This window comes from Saimiri boliviensis, chromosome 13, assembly GCF_048565385.1.
Source record: "Saimiri boliviensis isolate mSaiBol1 chromosome 13, mSaiBol1.pri, whole genome shotgun sequence".
Taxonomy (NCBI): domain Eukaryota; kingdom Metazoa; phylum Chordata; class Mammalia; order Primates; family Cebidae; genus Saimiri; species Saimiri boliviensis.
In genome coordinates, this window is record NC_133461.1 from 46073955 (window position 1) to 46093702 (window position 19748).

The following is a 19748-nucleotide window of genomic DNA, read 5'->3' on the forward strand; positions in this document are numbered from 1 at the left end:
TTGCTCTGACCAGCACAGGGTCATCATTTTGTTGTCGTTGTTGTTTGTTTGTTTTTTTTTGAGACTGAATCTCACTCTGTCACCCAGGCTGGAGTGCCTTGGCACAGTCTCGGCTCGTAACCTCTGCTTCCTGGGTTCAAGCAATTCTCCTTTCTTAGCCTCCCAAGTAGCTGGGATTACAGTCCCCTGCTACCATGCCTGGCTAATTTTTTGTATTTTTGTTAGAGATAAGGTTTCACCAGTTGGCCAGGCTGGTCTCGAACTCCTGACCTCCAGTGAGCTGTCTGCCTTGGCCTCTCAAAGTGCTGGGATTACAGGTGTGCATCACTGGGTCTGGCCAGTTCAGCATATTTTTGATGGGAAAACGTAACTGTCAAATACTATAATGACAAAGAGGAAGGGGAAACATGAGTAGCTCTAGAAAACAGAAGATTTAAAAATCCACACAAAAAATAGAAAAGCGAGGGACAACACACCTAACCACTATGCCTGCCCATTCATTCATTCATAAACACATTGTATATACATGCACCCACTCACGTTGCCACATACAACATTCAGGTAGATGCTCAAGTGAGGACAAATCCAAATGTCTGCTCTCTTTGGAATTTCCATGGCAAATCTGAGTTTAGACAAAAGTAAAGACCTCCCTAGGGTGTAAACAAATCTTAGGAGGCAATCTTTGCTCCCAGTGTTGCCAGTGGTGGTCTTATATTTGCCTGAGCCCTTCATAATTGTCTGGACACCAGAATTCATTCTTCATGTTCCTAGAGTTTAAGTGCTAGACCTTATCTAACTTTACCTGTAATGGAAGCATCTCTCTTTTGGCCTCTGTACTCTCCATGTTCCTTCGGGAAAAACACATCCCAAAACAGTGGTCATTAGAGGGTGTTCAGGAAATGGAAAGTAAGAAGAGACTAACATAAACACAATAAGGAAATGCCTTTTACTCTCATATGATTTCTCTGAGACCAGGTGGTCAAGGTTCCCCCAGTCTTTAAGGATATGTTTTGAAGGTCTTAATTTAAGGTACTGCAGTCTCCCCTCACAAGAGCCAAGTAAGACAGTGCTACTTGAAGGTTTCTGTAGGACTCTTACTTACAACTTACTTGAATCCTAGGTGTTCTTTTGACCTCTCTGACTTCAGGCCTTTCGGAGTCAGATCACACAGCTTCTCTGATGTGTGATCTGTAAATGTCAAGTCTGCATTAGGCTATGAAGTTTATGCATGTGTATCCAGTAAAACAAAACCCCAGCAAATTTCATTACAACTTTTAGGCTTCCTATCTTAATTGTAATACTATTTCTTCTTTTGAAATATGTAAACTATGTATTTTATTTTAGGAAATGGCAGCAGTGTCCGCTTTTCTTCAACCAGGAGCACCTAGGCCATACCCTGCTCATTACATGGATACAGCAATTCAGACATACAGGGATATCTGCAAGTAGGTGACTATATAAGATTTGTATTGTATCCAGTTAGAGGTCAGTTTGTTCTTTTTTTTTTTCTTTCCATTCCCAAATCAAGCTAATACAGTCAGAGACAAGTTGAGGTGATTTTTTTTTTTTTTAAATTGGGTCTTCTGCAGAGGAAGAGGTGATTTTTTAATAATAAATGTTTTATTACACATTTTTTTCTATTTTGTTTGGGTTGATGGTTAGGAGTGTGTTACATAATGTTGAAATTATATGTTACATTGAGAGCAATTTGTATTGTGGGGACATTTCTAACTTGAAACTGCTTTCACTTAGGAATTAGTCATTTTGCATTTTCTTTGTTAAATTGGCAAAACACAAACAGTTAAATAATACTATATTCATAGTGAATTCTGTTGGAACTCTATAAGAGTTAGAACCCACCACCTATAAGGAGACTGTGAACTGGTCCCCCGTGGTCGGGGATATTTCATCAGATATTTGATGGATAGATCTTGAAAGAAAGGTGGTTAGGACTTGATAACCATGAAGACATATCAGGAATTGTGATTGGCAGGCATATTGTTTTAGATGTGCATTATTGGTTAAAGACAATAATGCCCTGGCTAGGTTGGAAGGTTTCTGCCTAGGGAAAGTACTGGATGATAAATTTGGAAAGGAGGTTTGAGATAAATCTGCGTGAGGAAATTTTACTGACATGTTTGTTTGTTTGTTTGATTGATTGATTGATTGATTTTTGAGACAGAGTCTCACTCTGTCTCCCCCCAGGCTGGAGTGCAGTGGCATGATCTTGGCTGACTGCAACCTCTGCCTCCTGGGTTCAAGTGATTCTCCTGCCTCTGCCTCCAGATTAGCTGGGATTATAAGTGGGAGCTACCATGCCTGGCTATTTTGTATATTTAGTAGAGAAGAGGTTTCACCATATTGGCCAGGCTGGTCTCGAACTCCTGACCTCAAGAGATCCGTTCGTCTTGGCCTCTTAAAGTCCTGGGATTACAGGCATGAGCCACCATGCCCGGCTCTTTTTTTTTTTTTTTTTTTTTTGAGACAGACTCTTGCACTGTCACCTGGGCTGGAGTGCAATGGGAAGATCTCTGCTCACTGCAACCTCCACCTCCTGGGTTCAATTGATTCTCCTGCCTCAGCCTCCAGAGTAGCTGAGATTACAGGCACCTGCCACCATGCCCGACAAATTTTGTATTTTTAGTAGAGATGGGGTTTCTCCATGTTGGCCAGGCTGGTCTCGAACTCCTGACCTCGAGAGATCTGCCTGCTTCGGCCTCCCAAAGTGCTGGCATTACAGGCATGAGCTACAATGCCCGGCCCATGCATTTTTTTTTTTCTTTTGAGACGTAACCTCACACTGTCACCTGGGCTGGAGTTCAGTGGCATGATCTTGGCTCACTGCAACCTTTGCCTCCCAGGTTCAAGCAGTTCTCCTGCCAGGCCTTCCAAAATGTTGGGATGATAGGCATGAGCCGCCTCACCCGGCTCCACAGACTTTTGTTTTTCTTTTTTTGGTCAGCCCTGTGTATCTGTGGGTTCTGCACCTGCAGATTCAATTAACTGCAGATTAAACATATTTGGGGAAAAAAACCGAACAATAAATAACAACAATATAAAAATTAAAAATGCAAATAAAAAATAAAGTATAACAATGATTTACGTAGTATTTACATTGTAGTAGGTATTGTAAATAATCTAGAGATGATTTAAATTATATGAGAGGATGTCTATAAGTTATATACAAATACTATGCAATTTTATATAAGGAACTTGATAAACCTTGGATTTTAGTATCCTGTAGGGTCCTGGAACCAACTCCCTGCAACTATCCTCTAAAACTGTAATTGGAATCTTTTGCTGAACACATTTACTTTGATGTGCTAAGGTACTATTATAGTGCTGATTTTATCTTCTTGTCCTTTTTTCTACAGGAATATGGTGTTGGCTGAAAGATGTGTGTTGCTTAGTGCTGAACTTTTAAAAAGCCAAAGCAAATATTCAGAGGCTGCAGCTCTTCTAATACGGTTGACCAGTGAGGTACTGAAATTGTGTAGTGTTTGCTTTAGTTAGCACTGTTCATTTTTTTAAAAAGACGTTATCTTTTTTCTTGAAAGGTTTACAAAATATAAAATTAGCCGGGGAAACATCTCTTTGGGAATTTACAACATGGCTATTTTAGGTTTTCGTTAAGCTAATTTTAAATGTAATTTTTTATAAATTAAATTTATTTATACATTTTAAACCTACATTTTGTTATTAACTACAGATATGTATTGAGAGCGCCCTCTATGACTTAGGTTTTGTCCTTTGAATACAAATATTTAAAACAATATGTATTTGCATTGTTACTAATATAAAATGATTTTTTAAATTTTTCATTATTTGTTATCTGAGTCTGCTTGCTAGGGAAATAAAACTCATTTTAAAAAACTAGTCACTGAGGAATTTAAAATTTTGCTTTCAACTAGTGTGAACTTTTAACAAAAATCATCTTGGCCGGGTGCTGTGGCTCACACCTGTAATCCCAGCACTTTGGGAGGCCAAGGCGGGCGGATCACGAGGTCAGGAATTCAAGACCCTACTGACCAACATGGTGAAACCCCGTCTCTACTACAAATACAAAAATTAGCCGGGCATTGTGGCTCACGCCTGTAATCCCAGCTACTCAGGAGGCTGAGACAGGATAATCTCTTGAACCCCAGAGGCGGAGTTGAGATTGCACCACTGCACCCCAGCCTGGGTGACAGAGCAAGACTCCATCTCAAAAAAAAAAAAAGAAAGAAAGAAAATCATCTTAAACATTTAAAAAACCTATATTGTGAAATTTTAAAAGAGAAAAAATAATCCATTTATAGTTGTCGATTTTATAGCTGACATTGAGTTGCATTGACTGCAGGCTTGTAAAGAATGGTAGTAATTCCTTTATAAGTATTGTTAGTAACATGTTTTTTAGACAAATGCTGAAGAATGAAGGAACAAAATCAAACACCTCCTTTGTTTGCTCCTTAAATGTTAAATTACCCTAGGATTTTAATCCTTAGACTACTGCACTTTTTATTCTGTACATTTTTGGGATGATCTTGTCCACAGCCATGATTTTCACTCTCAAATCTGTCTTTAACCCTGACATTTCCTTGAGCTTTTGATTTGTATGGCCAACTATCTTTCTTTCTTTTCTGAGACAGACTGTCACTCTGTCACCTAGCCTGGAGTGCAATGGTGCGATCTTGGCTCACTGTAACCTCTGCCTCTAAGGCTCTGCCTCAGCCTCCTGAGTAGCTGGGATTACAGGAGCCTGCCACTATGCCTGGCTAATTATTGTATTTTTAGTAGAGACGGGTTTCTCCATGTTTGTCAAGCTTGTTTGAACTCTGGAACTTGGGCGATTACAGGTGTGAGTCCACTTTGCCCAGCCGGCCAACTGTCTTTAAGATTTATCTGCTTGCAGCCAGGTAGCACTCTAGGAGGCCGAGGCGGCAGATCACCTGAGGTCAGGAGTTTGAGACCAGCCTGCCCAACACAGTGAAATCCTGTCTCTACTAACAATACAAAAAATAGCTGAGTGTGGTGGCACATGCCTATAATCTCAGCCACTAAGGAGGCTGAGGCAAGAGAATTGCTTGAACCTAGGAGGCGGAGGTTGCAGTGAGCCGAGATTGCACCACTGCACTCCAGCCTGAGCGACAGAGCAAGACTGTCTCAACAACAAGGAAAAAAAAAAGATTTATCTACTTGCATGTTTCCAGGGCATGTTAAATTAACATATCGATAAACCCGTAACATTTTTTACCTGATATTGTGATCTTCAATTATGTTATCACTAACTAGCCTTCCGTTTGCTCAATGCAGAAATTGTTTGAGATGTTTCTATATTCTCCTATCCTGTCTGTAATCCAATGCAGAGTGGATGTGGGGGTGGGGGTGGTTTTTGTTTTCACGCTCTTAAACATTATTTATTTATTTAATTAAAAAAATTTTAATCTTTAAAAATATAATTTCTTTTTATATCTCCAAATAGTTTACTTATCTTTCTTTTGCTGCTGTTTATGTTTTTTATAAACTTCTAGTTCTCATTCGTATTATTTTTTTCTCTGAGACTGTGGCCTTTTTCATCTTGCTTCGCCTAATTAGTAGTCATGGTATCAGTTGTGTACTTGAGATAGTCTTTCCTAATACCCGTTTGTCTTACCTGTCTCTGTTCTGCTCTCTCATATAATGCTGTAAGATCTGACTTACCATGTTACATCATATTATATTGGAAATTGTGTTTAAGCTTCTTAAGCTGTTAGCTTCTTGAGGGCAGGGAACCATGTTGCCTTCTGTTTTTATTCCTGTTGCCTAACACTGGCCTTGGCACATGGATTAGATGCTCTACAAATGTTTGTTGGAACTGATCCATTAATTCGTCTACAAAAGTTTCTGTAAGATCTAAGGTTCAGAAGTGATATTTAAAATGTTTAATAATTGTTATTGCATGGACACTCACTAATAAATATGAACAGATGCCAAACTATTTTGTAGAGCTGAATATAGGCTTTTGAGTATTTTGATGTTCTCTTATAATAAATAATCTTAACTTGGGTTTGAATGTGTTGCTGTGTTTTTCAACCTAAGGATTATCAGTGAATGTAAAAAGAATTTATGGTTCAGGAGCTTGAATAAAATTAATTTTCTTTTCCCTTGCTTAAATGCTTTAAATTGCCATTCTATCCACATATGTGAATAAAATTTCTTCAGAGCAAATTCTCCTGTCTGTATTATAACCGTGTTATTTTTTAACATTTTTCTCTTCTTTCCAACTCTTTGCTTTCACTTTTCTTTTTTAAATCTGGATGATTTGTTTTATCATGAAAGTCTAGAAAATGTATCATTGTTACTTCCTGCCATGTGGTGGGGAGAGGAGCCAGGTGGTGGTACATTTACCCAGAAATTGTGATTCTCAGTGGCCTTTTCTGCTATAGCTTTCATAAATTTCTTTGAGATTACTTGAAACTAATATTTATAAATTGTTAAATCTTTACAAAAAATTTAGATTTATTGTATGTATTTTGTTAACTAGAAAGGCGGTATAGTATCAAGAGATGCATACTGTTCTTGAAGCTGGAGAATTCAGTTACATACTGTTGGCATTCCTGAACTGTGTCCCCTAGATTTTTGCTAATACCATTATAGCAAAAGATAGTTAATGAGGCCTTAGGCATAAGGAGTTGTGCTTTGACTTTCAATACTGCAAATTTATGGGGAAGTGGATTTTATTTTTTGTTTTATGCCCATTTGATTCTCAGAATGGCTGAGCAAACCCAGTTTAATGGTAAAGCATGGCTACATTCATTGCCACATAGGACATACATGAATTTAATGCTTAAGACATACCTACCTGTGTCTGTTTCTGTGTTGAATACTTACTCTGGTCTTATAACCCATTTTTTCTGTTATTGTATTTAAATATGAAAAATCATTTTCTAGGGATGCTAATATCAGTTTTTTGTAAGTTGCTTCAGCTTGGGAATAACTGGTCCTCTGGAAATTTATCAGCTGATAGCACCTTTCTTTCTTTTTAACTTTACAGTTATGCAGAGATGAAAGCTTAAAAGCTTAGAGTCATCTTTTGTTTGATATTTGATTCAGTTAATTAGCTGACACTGGTGGTTTTTTCAGCTGTGTTTTTATTGAAGTGTTTATTGAGGCTTCTACCTCAGGTGATTTTTTTTTCCCTTGTACATACTCTTTTTTTTTTTTTTTTTTTTTTGGAGACGGAGTTTCGCTCTTGTTACCCAGCCTGGAGTGCAATGGCACGATCTCGGCTCACCGCAACCTCCGCCTCCTGGGTTCAGGCAATTCTCCTGTCTCAGCCTCCTGAGTAGCTGGGATTACAGGCATGCACCACCATGCCCAGCTAATTTTTTGTATTTTTAGTAGAGACGAGGTTTCACCTTGTTGACCAAGGTTGGTCTCGATCTCTTGACCTTGTGATCCACCCACCTCGGCCTCCCAAAGTGCTGGGATTACAGGCTTGAGCCACCGCGCCCGGCCCTCCTGTACATACTCTTATATTTTAAGTTATTGTTCTTTTTATCTTTTGTTAAAATTACCTCTTGGTTGTGGACAGAATTTTCGTAGACCGGAGTTCTTGCTAAAGTGCTATCACAGATTTTTTTTTTTTTTTTAGTTTCTTATAGAACATATCTAAAACTTGTTATAAGATAGTATGAAATACACCACTATATTAAAATTTTATCCTTCAATTCATTTAAAGCCTTTGCTTTCTGGATAAAACCATCACTTTGTAAAAATCCTTTTGTTGCTCTTCCATCAACACTGATAGCAGTTGTCATTCTTTTTAGGGCTATTTTTCTCCCTCTCTAAACAATGTTTTTACCACTTAGGGTGTCACAATAAGACTAGGAGTCTAATGAAGAATAAAACTGGAGTAAGATATGAAAGCAGGGTATTCAGCTCTAGAAACCGATTCTCAGTCAGTCTAGAATGGCTGTATGATTCTCTACATGCAAGAGTGAAAATTTTGTTTCAGCTTAATTAATACAGGCCATGGACTTCCACATCTGCCCTCAGTTGTTCAATTCTTGAGAGTTAAATTTGGGAATGCTAAGGGTTTATTGTTTTGGTTCTTAACCAGATTGTACATTAGAATCATTTACAAACCATTAAATATTCTCAGGGGATGTTCTTAGCTTATTAGAATGTCCAGGATTGCTGCCCATCCAAATTTTGCAGTTCAGTGAAGCTTCATAGGCAATTAAAAAATGTGTGTGTGTGTGTGTATTTGTTATGTATGTATGTGTGTATGCATGCATGCATGCATATGTGCATTGTGCTACAAATAAACTTAAGAAATTACAGGACTTAAAAAACTGAACTCTGTTGAGGCATAAGTGAAATTCTGAAATAGAAACAATAATTAGGGGGAATTACCTATTTTAAATATTAAAATATATAGATATTAAAATGTAAGCCTACAGAAAGTAAAACTATACAGTGATAAGAATAAAACTATTAATGGGCTAGAATGAGAATTTAAATACTGTACACAAGGTATTATTTAAAATCAGTGGAGAAAGCTAAGTTATTCACAAAATGGTATTGTGACATCTAACCAGCTGTTTGGGTTGGAATCTTAGCTTGTTCATTGCATGTTAATATATTATGGCGTAATTAAGCTATAATAAAAAAATGAAGCCAGAGTAATACAAACACACACACACACACACACACACACACACACACACACACACACACACCCCTAGAAGCAAATACTAGGGCAGCATTTTTTTTTTTTTTTTGAGACAGAGTTTCGCTCTTGTTACCCAGGCTGGAGTGCAATGGCACGATCTCGGCTCACCGCAGCCTCCGCCTCCTGGGTTCAGGCAATTCATCTGCCTCAGCCTCCTGAGTAGCTGGGATTACAGGCACGCGCCACCATGCCCAGCTAATTTTTTGTATTTTTAGTAGAGACGGTGTTTCACCATGTTGACCAGGATGGTCTCGATCTCTCGACCTCGTGATCCACCCGCCTCGGCCTCCCAAAGTGCTGGGATTACAAGCTTGAGCCACCGCGCCCGGCCTAGGGCAGCATTTTTTAAAGTCCTGGAATGATAATATCCTTTTTTAGTTTGATGCGATGTCTTGACGCCATAAAGGCAAAGATAGTGTGCTTGCCTATAAAAGAATACATTCTTCCATGTCAAAACTGGGAAATACTATTTGCAAAATACATTACAAAGGACTAATATTAAATATGCAAAGGGCTCTTACAAAGCAGAAAATCGCAAAAAACTACTCACAGAAGAGCATAAACAGGCCATTGACAGGAAAAGTACAAAATCCCCTAAACATATGAAAAGATTTAACAGCCCTACTATTAAAGAAATGTATGTTAAGAAACAAGGTGTTTTTTCATTTTTTGAGACAGGGTGTCATTCTTTCGTCAAAGCTGGAATGCAGTGGTGCAGTTGTTGCTCACTGCTGCTGCAGCCTCCTGGGCTCAGATGATTCTCCTGCCTTGGCCTCCCATGTAGCTAGGACCACAGACACTCATCACCATGCCCAGCTACTTTTTGTAGAGACGGGGGTCTCTTTATGTTGCCTAGGCTGGCCTTGAACTCTTTGGCTCAAATGATCCCCACCTTCGTCTCTCAAAGTTCTGGAATTACAGGTGTGAGCTCCCAAGCTGTCATTTTTATTTTATTAGGTAAAAATTTTAAAGATTTTTGGCTGAATAGAGTGGAACACATATACTCTTATTCTTTGTTGATGAACGTATGTACTGATGCTACTTTTTTTGGTAGCAGTTTGACCATATTGATTAGAATTTGAAGTATATGCATAGCTTTCATTAACTCAGCAGTCTGTTTCCAGACATTTTTCTATTAAAAATGTCCAAATAATTATTCAGATATGTTTCTATAAAGATAGTTATCAAAGCATTTTATGTAGTAAAATATGAAACAATCAGTTGGTAAGTTAGGGTACATTTATATAATGGAATACAGTGTAGCTTCAAAAGAAATGAGACAGATGTAGATGTCTTAGAAAGGTGTCCCTTACATTAAGTGAAAAAAAGCAGGGTACTCTATATAAATACCAGTTAGGTATTAAAATATATGTATATTTTTAAAAATCCATATGTGTTAGGCATGTAAACACATGTTCATACATACATGGAAGGGGTGACAGAAATGCACGAAAACACTAAGCTCTAGAGAATAGATACCTCTGGCAAATGACAGGCAGTATGCACTGGGAAAGAAAGATGTTCACTTTTTTCTTGAAACATAATTCTTTTTTAAAAAATTAGTTTGTATTAATTTTTAAAAAGAAAACATTTTCCTAAAAAAATAAAAAATAAACTCCCAAGCTCACCTAAGTATTTCTGGCACAAACTCTTTTTTAGTAACCACTCAATTATGTATTCCTGACTTTTCTACTCACTAGTTTTTGGATCTTAATTACTAGAGCAATCATTTAGTCATTTATATTTTTTTATCATGAGGAGGTTGAAATAGATAATAGCTGCCATTTCCTAAATGCTTTCTAGATGGTTTCCTTGGGTCTATTTCAGCTCTAATATAATTTTATGATTGACGCAGAGATAGTTTATGATAATCAATGGTCTGTGAACACTTTTGATGTAACTATAATTTGTTGAAATTATTGCATTTAAAGTCAATGTTTTCTGTTTTCAACTTTCCTTGGGGAAAATAATGGCAGCAGAACACATGGAAGGGCATGGTAAGTTCAGCTTGAGAACAGCTACAAACCTGGAGAAAGTTTGAAAATGTTGATATTTAATCAGCAACCTTCAGTACTTTCTCAGTTATCTGTAACATGATGACTCAGTCGAAAAATTTGTCTTAAGGGCGATGACGAAACGTAGTATTTGGTTTTGTAGATGCTGTACTTTAAGAGTCAGTTGAAGTGGAAGCTTACTGCATTATATTCTTTATTAATGTCCTAATAGGTGAAAAGAAAATCTTTGAAGCTGAAACCTTCTGAACTTTTTAATGAAATGCAGTTGATTTGACCTTCTAGAATTATAGCAAAAGTTCAGGATTCCTTTAAATATAGTAAAATTTTACAGAGAATGAAGTAGTAGATTAGAATATTTCATAATCTGTGTACATTGTTTTTTTTTTTCTTGGGTGGATGGAAATACGCTACCAAGTCAGTTTTCAGAAGAAAATTAGATTGGTGTAAATGGTTTCCGGTTTATTTTTATTGGTCTACTTGTATTAAATTTGTAGTTTACATACTTCCCATTTGAGAAGGGATTGCAATTCTTCACAGATTTGTTACATGGCACATATCGTAACTAGGCATTTGGTTTTTATGAAAAGCTAAGTATTTCACGGTAGAAAATTTTTTAAAAGCTTATAAGAATTTTGTGTTTATTGGAAGAATCAGAATTGGTTTGCCTCTTGATCTTTGCCCTCATATACTCTTAAGTTAAACATTGGATATGCTATATATTAAGAAATTAAATGTTTTTTCACCAATTACCTTTTTACTTTAAACTTGGTGAAACTAACCTTTTTCTCTTTTAAACATTCAATAGGATTCTGATCTTCGAAGTGCACTTCTTTTGGAACAGGCGGCACATTGCTTTATAAACATGAAAAGTCCCATGGTTAGAAAATACGCATTTCATATGATATTGGCAGGCCATCGATTTAGTAAAGCAGGGCAGGTGAGTGCATTTGCTTTATAAGTTACTATTAATTTATTTTATAAATATGTGTCATTTGTCCATTTTTATTATTTAAAATGAATCCTAAAAACTAAATTAAATTTTGTTCTTTATATTGGTAAGGTCATGAGATTTGGATTTAGACAAATCTGCATGTAAATTTTGATCTTCTCACAGCTTTTTTGGTCAAGCTACTTCTCTGAGCCTCAGTTTTTTTAATTTATAAAATTTGTAATTTTACCCATATTTTCGTAAGGTTAAACTAAATCACATATGTGAAAAGACAGATAAAATTGGATGCATTGAAGTAGGAATGAATTCTCCCTAATTCAGCTCTGATCTTCTGTTGTCTTTCAAAGTACTTAAAAAAAAATCCTACTCTGCTTCAGAGTACTTTATATTGTTATTGACTAAACACTTAATGTGTAGAAATATTCTGTCTCTTGTCTCTTGAAGCAGTTGAGTTGCTGGGATCTTTATTGATTTAGAGAGATTTATTTGGCCCCAGTTGTCCTTAAAAGCATTAGTTGGAGAGAGTTAACTTTCTTGGAGACTGAGGGTAGCAGCAGGGAGATAGTGATTTACTATAAATATAAATAGAAACTTGGATTAAACAACCGTCTCTATATTTCAGAGACTCTGCTAGGAGCTCAACATACACCCATAAAATCAACATGGTCTTACCTCTTAAGGAGCTTTTGATCTAGTAGGGACATAAAAGGATCTTTTTAAAATTTAGTTAATTTACTAAGTATGAAATGTAAATACGAACATCCTTACATTTTTATAAGTCTGCACTAACCCACGCATCCCAGTGTTTTACACAGTGTACAATGTTTCAAAGGTACAAAGAAGTAAAGATGTTCAAAAATTACTCTCAATTTCATGTAAAAATGCTGTAATTTTTAAAAACCAACATTTCAAAATTGGGTTCCTTTCTCTATTTTTGGAACCTGTGGAAAGTTAGAAAATATGTGGAATTGCTTAATGTTCGAATTAGAATTTCTCAGGCTCTAACATGGAAAAAAAACTTTAAAAAAATAACTTATTACTTTTCCTGGCTTTTCTTCAATAGTGAGTGCAAGTGCATCTGAAACATGTTAGCCCACTGTTTATCTCTGCTTAAAAGGTTTCTATTTCAGAAAGTGACAAAATGTAATAAGGAGGAGGTTTCTTTTGCTTAAAAGAAAATATATGTCCCATTAGGAATGGTCCATTGTCTCCTATTGAAAATAAGTCATCATTTTTCTACGTCTTTATCCACTTTTGTGAATGGTTTCATTTGTGAGAGTGGTAATGTTATTGGAACTAGAAATTTGTATCTACCTTCCCAAATTATAGGGTATATTGCTTCTAGGAAATGCCTAACAAGTTAAAAATGCTACCATTGTGGTAGATTGAGATACATTTGCTATCTGACTTCATAATCATCTCTTAGTGTAATATGTAGCCCTCTGAAGTTAATGATTCAGGGGAGCTAGGTTTGTTATTACATGACCACTCAATACACTCTGAACCCAAGACAGCTCTTTTACAATTGTGGAGATCTGAGAATATGACTATAAATTAAGATCCACTAGATAAGCCAACACAATATATATCTAATTGAAGTTGGTCAAGAACAGTCTTTTCCTTGGAAGTTAGGGTGCATAGAACACATATAATTCTGACTGAGGCCTAGTTGTTTCTGAGAAGTACCAACATTTTATTGTTTGTTTGTTGTTTTTTAATTTTTAAGTTCCAGGGTACATGTGCAGGATGCACAGGTTTGTTACATAGGTAAATGTGTGCCATGGTGGTTTGCTGTACCTGTCAACCCATCACCTAGGTATTAAGCCCAGCATGCATTAGCTGTTTTTCCTAATGTTCTCCCTCCCCTGGCCCCACCCCCAACAGGCCCCAGTGTGTGGTGTTTCCCTTCCTATGTCCATGTGTTCTCATTGTAAGTGAGAACAGCTCCCTTTTGTAAGTGAGAACATGCAGCATTTGCTTTTTTGCTCCTGCATTAGTTTGCTGAGGATAATGTCTTCCAGCTTCATCTGTGTCCCTTCAAAGGACATGATCTCTTTTTTATGGCTGCATGGTATTTCATGGTGTATATGTACCACATTTTCTTTATCCCGTCTATCATTGATGAGCATTTGGGTTGATCCATGCCTTTGCTATTGTGAATAGTGCTGCAGTGAGCATATGCATAAATCTTATCTTTGTAATAGAATGATTATATTCTTTTAGGTGTATACCCAGTCATGGGATTACTGTGTCAGTATTTCTGATTCTAGATCTTTGATGAATCACCACACTATCTTCCACATGGTCGAACTAACTTACATTCCTACCAACACTGTAAAAGCCTTCCTGTTTCTCTGCAGCCTCATCAACATCTGTTGTTTCTTGACTTTTTTTTTTTTTTTTGAGACAATTTATGTTGCAATTGCTTTTGGCAATTTCATCATGAAATCTTTGCCTGTGCCTATGTTCTCAATTGTATTGCTAGATTTTCTTCTAGAGTTTTTATAGTTTTTGTATTTACATATAAGTCTTTAGTCCATTTCGAGTTAATTTTTTCCTAAGGTATAAGGAAGGGGTCAAGTTTCAATTTTCTGCATATGGCTAGTCAGTTCTCCCAGCACCATTTATTAAATAGGAAATCCTTTCCCCATTGTTTACTTTTGTCAGGTTTGTTGACAATCAGATGGTTGTAGATGTGTCTTTTTATTTCTGAGTTCTCTGTTCTGTTCCATTTGTCTGTTTTTGTACCAGTACCATGCTGTTTTGCCTTGAAGTATGGTTTGAAGTCAGGTAGTGTGATGCCTCCAGCTTTGTTCTTTTTGCTAGGATTGTCTTGGATATACAAGCTTTTTTTTGGTTCCATGTGAATTTTTAAATAGTTTTTTCTAATTCTGTGAAGAATGTCAATAGTAGTTTAATAGGAATAACATTGAATCTATAAATTACTTTGGGTGGTAGTTTGGCCATTTTCATCATATTGATTCTTCCTATCCATCAGCATGGAATGTTTTTTCATTTGTTTATGTTCTCTGATTTCCTTGAGCAGTAGTTTGTAGTTCTCCTTGAAGAGGTCCTTTACTTCCCTTGGGAGCTGTATTCCTAGGTATTAATTGTCTTCGTGGCTGTTGTGAATGGGAGTTCATTCATGGTTTGGCTCTCTGCTTGTCTGTTGTTGGTGTATAGTAATGCTCCTGATTCTTCCACATTTTGCAGCCCGAAACTTCGCTGAAGTTGCTTATCAGCTTGAGAAGCTTTTGGGGCTGAGACAATGGAGTATTCCTAGGCATTGGATCCTAGACATAGGATCATGTCATTTGCAAAGACAATTTGACTTCCCCTCTTCCTGTTTGAGTATGCTTTATTTCTTTCTCTTGCTTGATTGCCCTGGCCAGAACTTCTAATACTGTGTTGAATAGGAGTGGTGAGAGAGGGCATCCTTGTCTTGTGCTGGTTTTCAAGAGGAATGCTTCCAGCTTTTGTCCATTCAGTATGATATTGGCTGTGGGTTTGTCATAAATGTCTCTTACTTTTTTTTGAGATGGAGTTTTGCTCCTGTTGCCCAGGCTGGAGTACAATGTTACCATCTCAGCTGACTGCAACCTCTGCCTCCCAGGTTCAAGCAATTCTCCTGCCTCAGCCTCCCAAGTGCCTGGGATTATAGGTTCCCACCACCACACCCGACTAATGTTTTGTATTTTTGGTGGAGATGGGGTTTCACCATTTTGGCCAGGCTGGTCTTGAACTCCTGACCTTAGGTGATCTGCCTACCTTGGCCTCCCAAAGTGCTGGGATTGCAGGTGTGAGCCACTGCGCCCGGCTGGCTCTTACTATTTTGAGGTATGTTCCTTCGATACCTCGTTTAATAAGGTCTTTTTTTTTTTTTTTTTTTTAAGGTTGAGTCTTGCTCTGTTGCCAGGCTGGAGTGCAGTGGTACAGTCTTGGCTCACTGCAACCTCCGCCTTCTGGGTTCTAGCGATTCTCCTGCTTTAGTCTCCTGAGTAGCTGGGACTACAGGCGCACCACCATGCCCAGCTAATTTTTGTGTTTTTAGCAGAGACGGTGTTTCACCATGTTGGCCAGGATGGTCTTGATCTCTTGACCTCATGATCCACCTGCCTTGGCCTAGCAAAGTGCTGGGATTACAGGAGTGAGCCACCACACCTTGAGAGTTTTTAACATGAAGGGATGTTGAATTTTATCAAAGGCCTTTTCTGTGTCTATTGAGATAATCATGTGGTTGTTGTCTTTAGTTCTGTTTATGTGATAAATTATCCTTATTGATTTGCATATGTGGAGCCAGCCTTGCATCCCAGGGGTGAAGCCAGCTTGATTGTGGTAGGTAAGATTTTTGGTGAAAAGCACCAAATTTTCATGACATTTGAATTTAAAACTGGGGTGTGTTGGTAGGGATGAATGAGAAGGAGAGAAGTTATAGAGTAATGCCGTTTCTCTTAGTCCTCTCTTTGATTGTGAATTCGTGTTTAATTGCTTATCTTGCCCTAGAAGTTTTTTATAGTTCTATTTTTTTTTTCATTAAGAGTATCAGAAAGTAAAGGATATTTTAAAGAAAACTGGCATGAAAGTTTAGTCAATAAAAAACCAAAAAAAGAAAATGCTGGGGAAGAGTGTATGTGATTAGACAACCTTTCTTTCTGTTCTTACTATAAAAAGCTGACTAAAACCTTGTTACCGCATTTAAATTTCTTAACTTTTCAAAAAAAAATCTTCAAAAATCCTCTTGAACTAAACATGCAGACACATTTGATTCTTTTTCTATATCTATCAGATTTTATTTTATTTTATTTTATTTTTAAAGACGGGATTTCACTGTGTTGGTCAGCCTGGTCTTGAACTCCTGACCTCAGATGATCTGCCCGCCTTGGCCTCCGAAGTGCTTGGATTACAGGCGTGAGCCATTATGCCCAGCGTTTAAAAAAAGGTTTTTTTTTTTAATTTTTAAGAATATCTATCAGATTTTAATACTATCTGTGTTCCTTTACTAAATGCTAAAGAGATATTAAGGTTGCGTTTTTTTTTTTTTTTTCCTTCCCTCCAAGAAACATCACTTAATTAATTTGGAAACAGTCTGGCACAGTGGCTCATGCCTGTAGTTTCAGAACTTTGGGAGGCTGAGGCAGGTGGATCACCTGAAGTCCGAAGTTCAAGACCAGCCTGACCAACATGGAAAAACCCCGTCTCTACTAAAAATACAAAATTGACTGGGCATGGTGGCACACCCCTGTAATCTTAGCTACTTGGGAGGCTGAGGCAGGAGAATTGTTTGAACCCAGGAAGCAGAATCACTTGAGATCATGTCATCCCACTCTAGCCTGGGCAACAAGAGTGAAACTCTTGTCTCAAAAAAAAAAAAAAAAAAAAAAAATAGTAATTTGGAAATAATCTGAAGTTTATAGAAAAGTTGCAAGCACTGTTCAGAAATTTTTCTTTTAGCCAGTTGAGTGTTGTTTATCTAGTGCCCTATTAACGTCAATACCTTAGAACATACTTCTTCTTTTCTTTTTTTTTTTTTTGAGACAGAGTTTCGCTCTTGTTACCCAGGCTGGAGTGCAATGGCGCGATCTCGGCTCACCGCAACCTCCGCCTCCTGGGTTCAGGCAGTTCTCCTGCCTCAGCCTCCTGAGTAGCTGGGATTACAGGCACGCGCCACCATGCCCAGCTAATTTTTTTGTATTTTTAGTAGAGATGGGGTTTTACCATGTTGACCAGGATGGTCTCGATCTCTTGACCTCGTGATCCACCCGCCTCGGCCTCCCAAAGTGCTGGGATTACAGGCTTGAGCCACCAAGCCCGGCTAAATGTATTTTCTTTTTTTTTTTAATTTTTATTTTTTTATTATTTATTTATTTATTTATTTATTTTTTGAGATGGAGTTTCACTCTTGTTACCCAGGCTGGAGTGCAATGGCACGATCTTGGCTCACCGCAACCTCCGCCTCCTGGGTTCAGGCAGTTCTCCTGCCTCAGCCTCCTGAGTAGCTGGGATTACAGGCATGCGCCACCATGCCCAGCTAATGTTTTTTTTTTTTTTTTTTTTTTTTTAATATTTTTAGTAGAGACGGAGTTTTACCATGTTGACCAGGATGGTCTCGATCTCCTGACCTTGTGATCCATCCGCCTCGGCCTCCCAAAGTGCTGGGATTACAGGCTTGAGCCACCGTGCCTGGCCTACTTCTTATTTTCTAGAAACAAGAACTTTCCCTTTACATAACAAGAGCATAACCATCAAAGTAAAGATTGGTATTAATACAGTGCTACTGTGTAATCCTCAGACCTTATTCAAATTTTGACAGTTCTGTGTATGTTTTTTATCAAAGGACATAGTATCTTTTGTCCTTTTTTAGTCAAAGGATCATTTGATTTCATAACTTAAACACTTACGAAGGTTACAGTCCAATTATTTCTGTAGATTGTCCCAAGTTAAGTGTCTCTGCTATTTTCCTCTTGATGAGATTCAAATTGGGTATGTTTGTAGGAATATCACAGTATACATCCTATGTTCTGATGGTTTGCCGTCCAGTGGCAGACTATTTTATCACCTAAAACATTTCTTTTTTTGAAAAAGAAAACAACTTATTTTTTTTAGAAATGGAGGAAGGTCTCACTGTGTTACCCAGGCTGGTCTCGAATTCCTGGCCTCAAGAGATCATCCCCCTTGGCCTCCCAAAGTGCTAGGATTATAGGCATGAGTCATGACGCCAAGCCAAGAAAATATTTCTTTAAAAAACCCCCTCAAAGTCAATCTGGCAAAACTATAAGGCAAGTATGGAGGACAGTGGAAACTGATATGTGTATATATGTATGTATATATATATATATATATATATATATATATATATATATATTTTTTTTTTTTTTTTGAGACAGAGTTTTGCTCTTGTTATCCAGGCTGGAGTGCAGTGGTGTGATCTTGGCTCACCGCAACCTCCGCCTCCTGGGTTCAAGCAATTCTTCTGCCTCAGCCTCCCGAGTAGCTGGGGCTACAGGCACACGCCACCATGCCCAGCTAATTTTTGTGTTTTTAGTAGAGACAGGGTTTCACCATGAAACGGGTATATTTTAAAACAAAAATTTAGTGAAAAAAGTCTTTTCTTGGTACCAAATCCCATTTTGTAAGATATAGGTTGTCTCAGTTCAGAGAGTGGCAGTGATAATTAATTTACGCCAAATATCTGCCTATGCTTGTGATAGGGTGTAGCAATGGCCAGACGAAAAAAAATACCAAACTCTATCACTTACAGAACAAACCAGTTATTTAGAAATGTGCATACATCATAAATAAAAACACACGGCCGGGCGCGGTGGCTCAAGCCTGTAATCCCAGCACTTTGGGAGGCCGAGGCGGGTGGATCACAAGGTCAAGAGATCGAGACCATCCTGGTCAACATGGTGAAACCCCGTCTCTACTAAAAATACAAAAAATTAGCTGGGCATGGTGGCGCGTGCCTGTAATCCCAGCCACTCAGGAGGCTGAGGCAGGAGAATTGCCTGAACCCAGGAGGCGGAGGTTGCGGTGAGCCGAGATCGCGCCATTGCTCTCCAGCCTGGGTAACAAGAGTGAAACTCCGCCTCAAAAACAAACAAACAAACAAACAAAAATTTAAAAAAAATTTCTGCCTTAATTTCATTGTTTACCCTAAAGTCGTTCAGTACCAAGTTGTTTAGTTTCCATGTACTTGCATGGTTTTGAGAGTTCCTCCTGGTATTGATTTCTAATTTTATTCTACTGTGGTCTGAAAGTATCCTTGATATGGTTTTGACTCTTTTCCATTTATTGAGACTTGCTTTGTGACCAAGTATATGGTCAACTTCAGGGAATGTTTTATATGCAGATAAAAAAATGTATATCCTGTGGTTGTCAGTTGGAATGTTCCGTAGATGTCTATTAGGTCCATTTTGTCAAGAGTCCAATTTAATTCAAGAGTTTCTTAGTTTTCTTCAATGGTCTGTTTAGTGTTGTCAGTGGGGTGTTGAAGTCCCTCCATGTTACTGTATGGCTGTTTGTCTTTTTGTAGGTCTAGTAGTATTTGTTTTATAAATTTGGATGTTTTGGTGTTGAGTGTATATATGTT

At 37.7% G+C, this 19748-nt stretch overlaps 1 protein-coding gene across 3 annotated transcripts in view; it reads left to right on the plus strand.

Moving 5' to 3' along the window:
• TRAPPC8 (trafficking protein particle complex subunit 8) overlaps positions 1 to 19748 on the plus strand; it is a 110939-nt gene that overhangs the window by 40663 nt on the left and 50528 nt on the right. For all 3 annotated transcript variants that reach the window (XM_039463804.2, XM_039463805.2, XM_074383644.1), the window contains 3 exons: positions 1345 to 1445; positions 3375 to 3480; positions 11516 to 11647. In XM_039463804.2, the coding sequence (XP_039319738.2) occupies positions 1345 to 1445; positions 3375 to 3480; positions 11516 to 11647 (339 nt within the window). The remainder of the gene's footprint in view (positions 1 to 1344; positions 1446 to 3374; positions 3481 to 11515; positions 11648 to 19748) is intronic.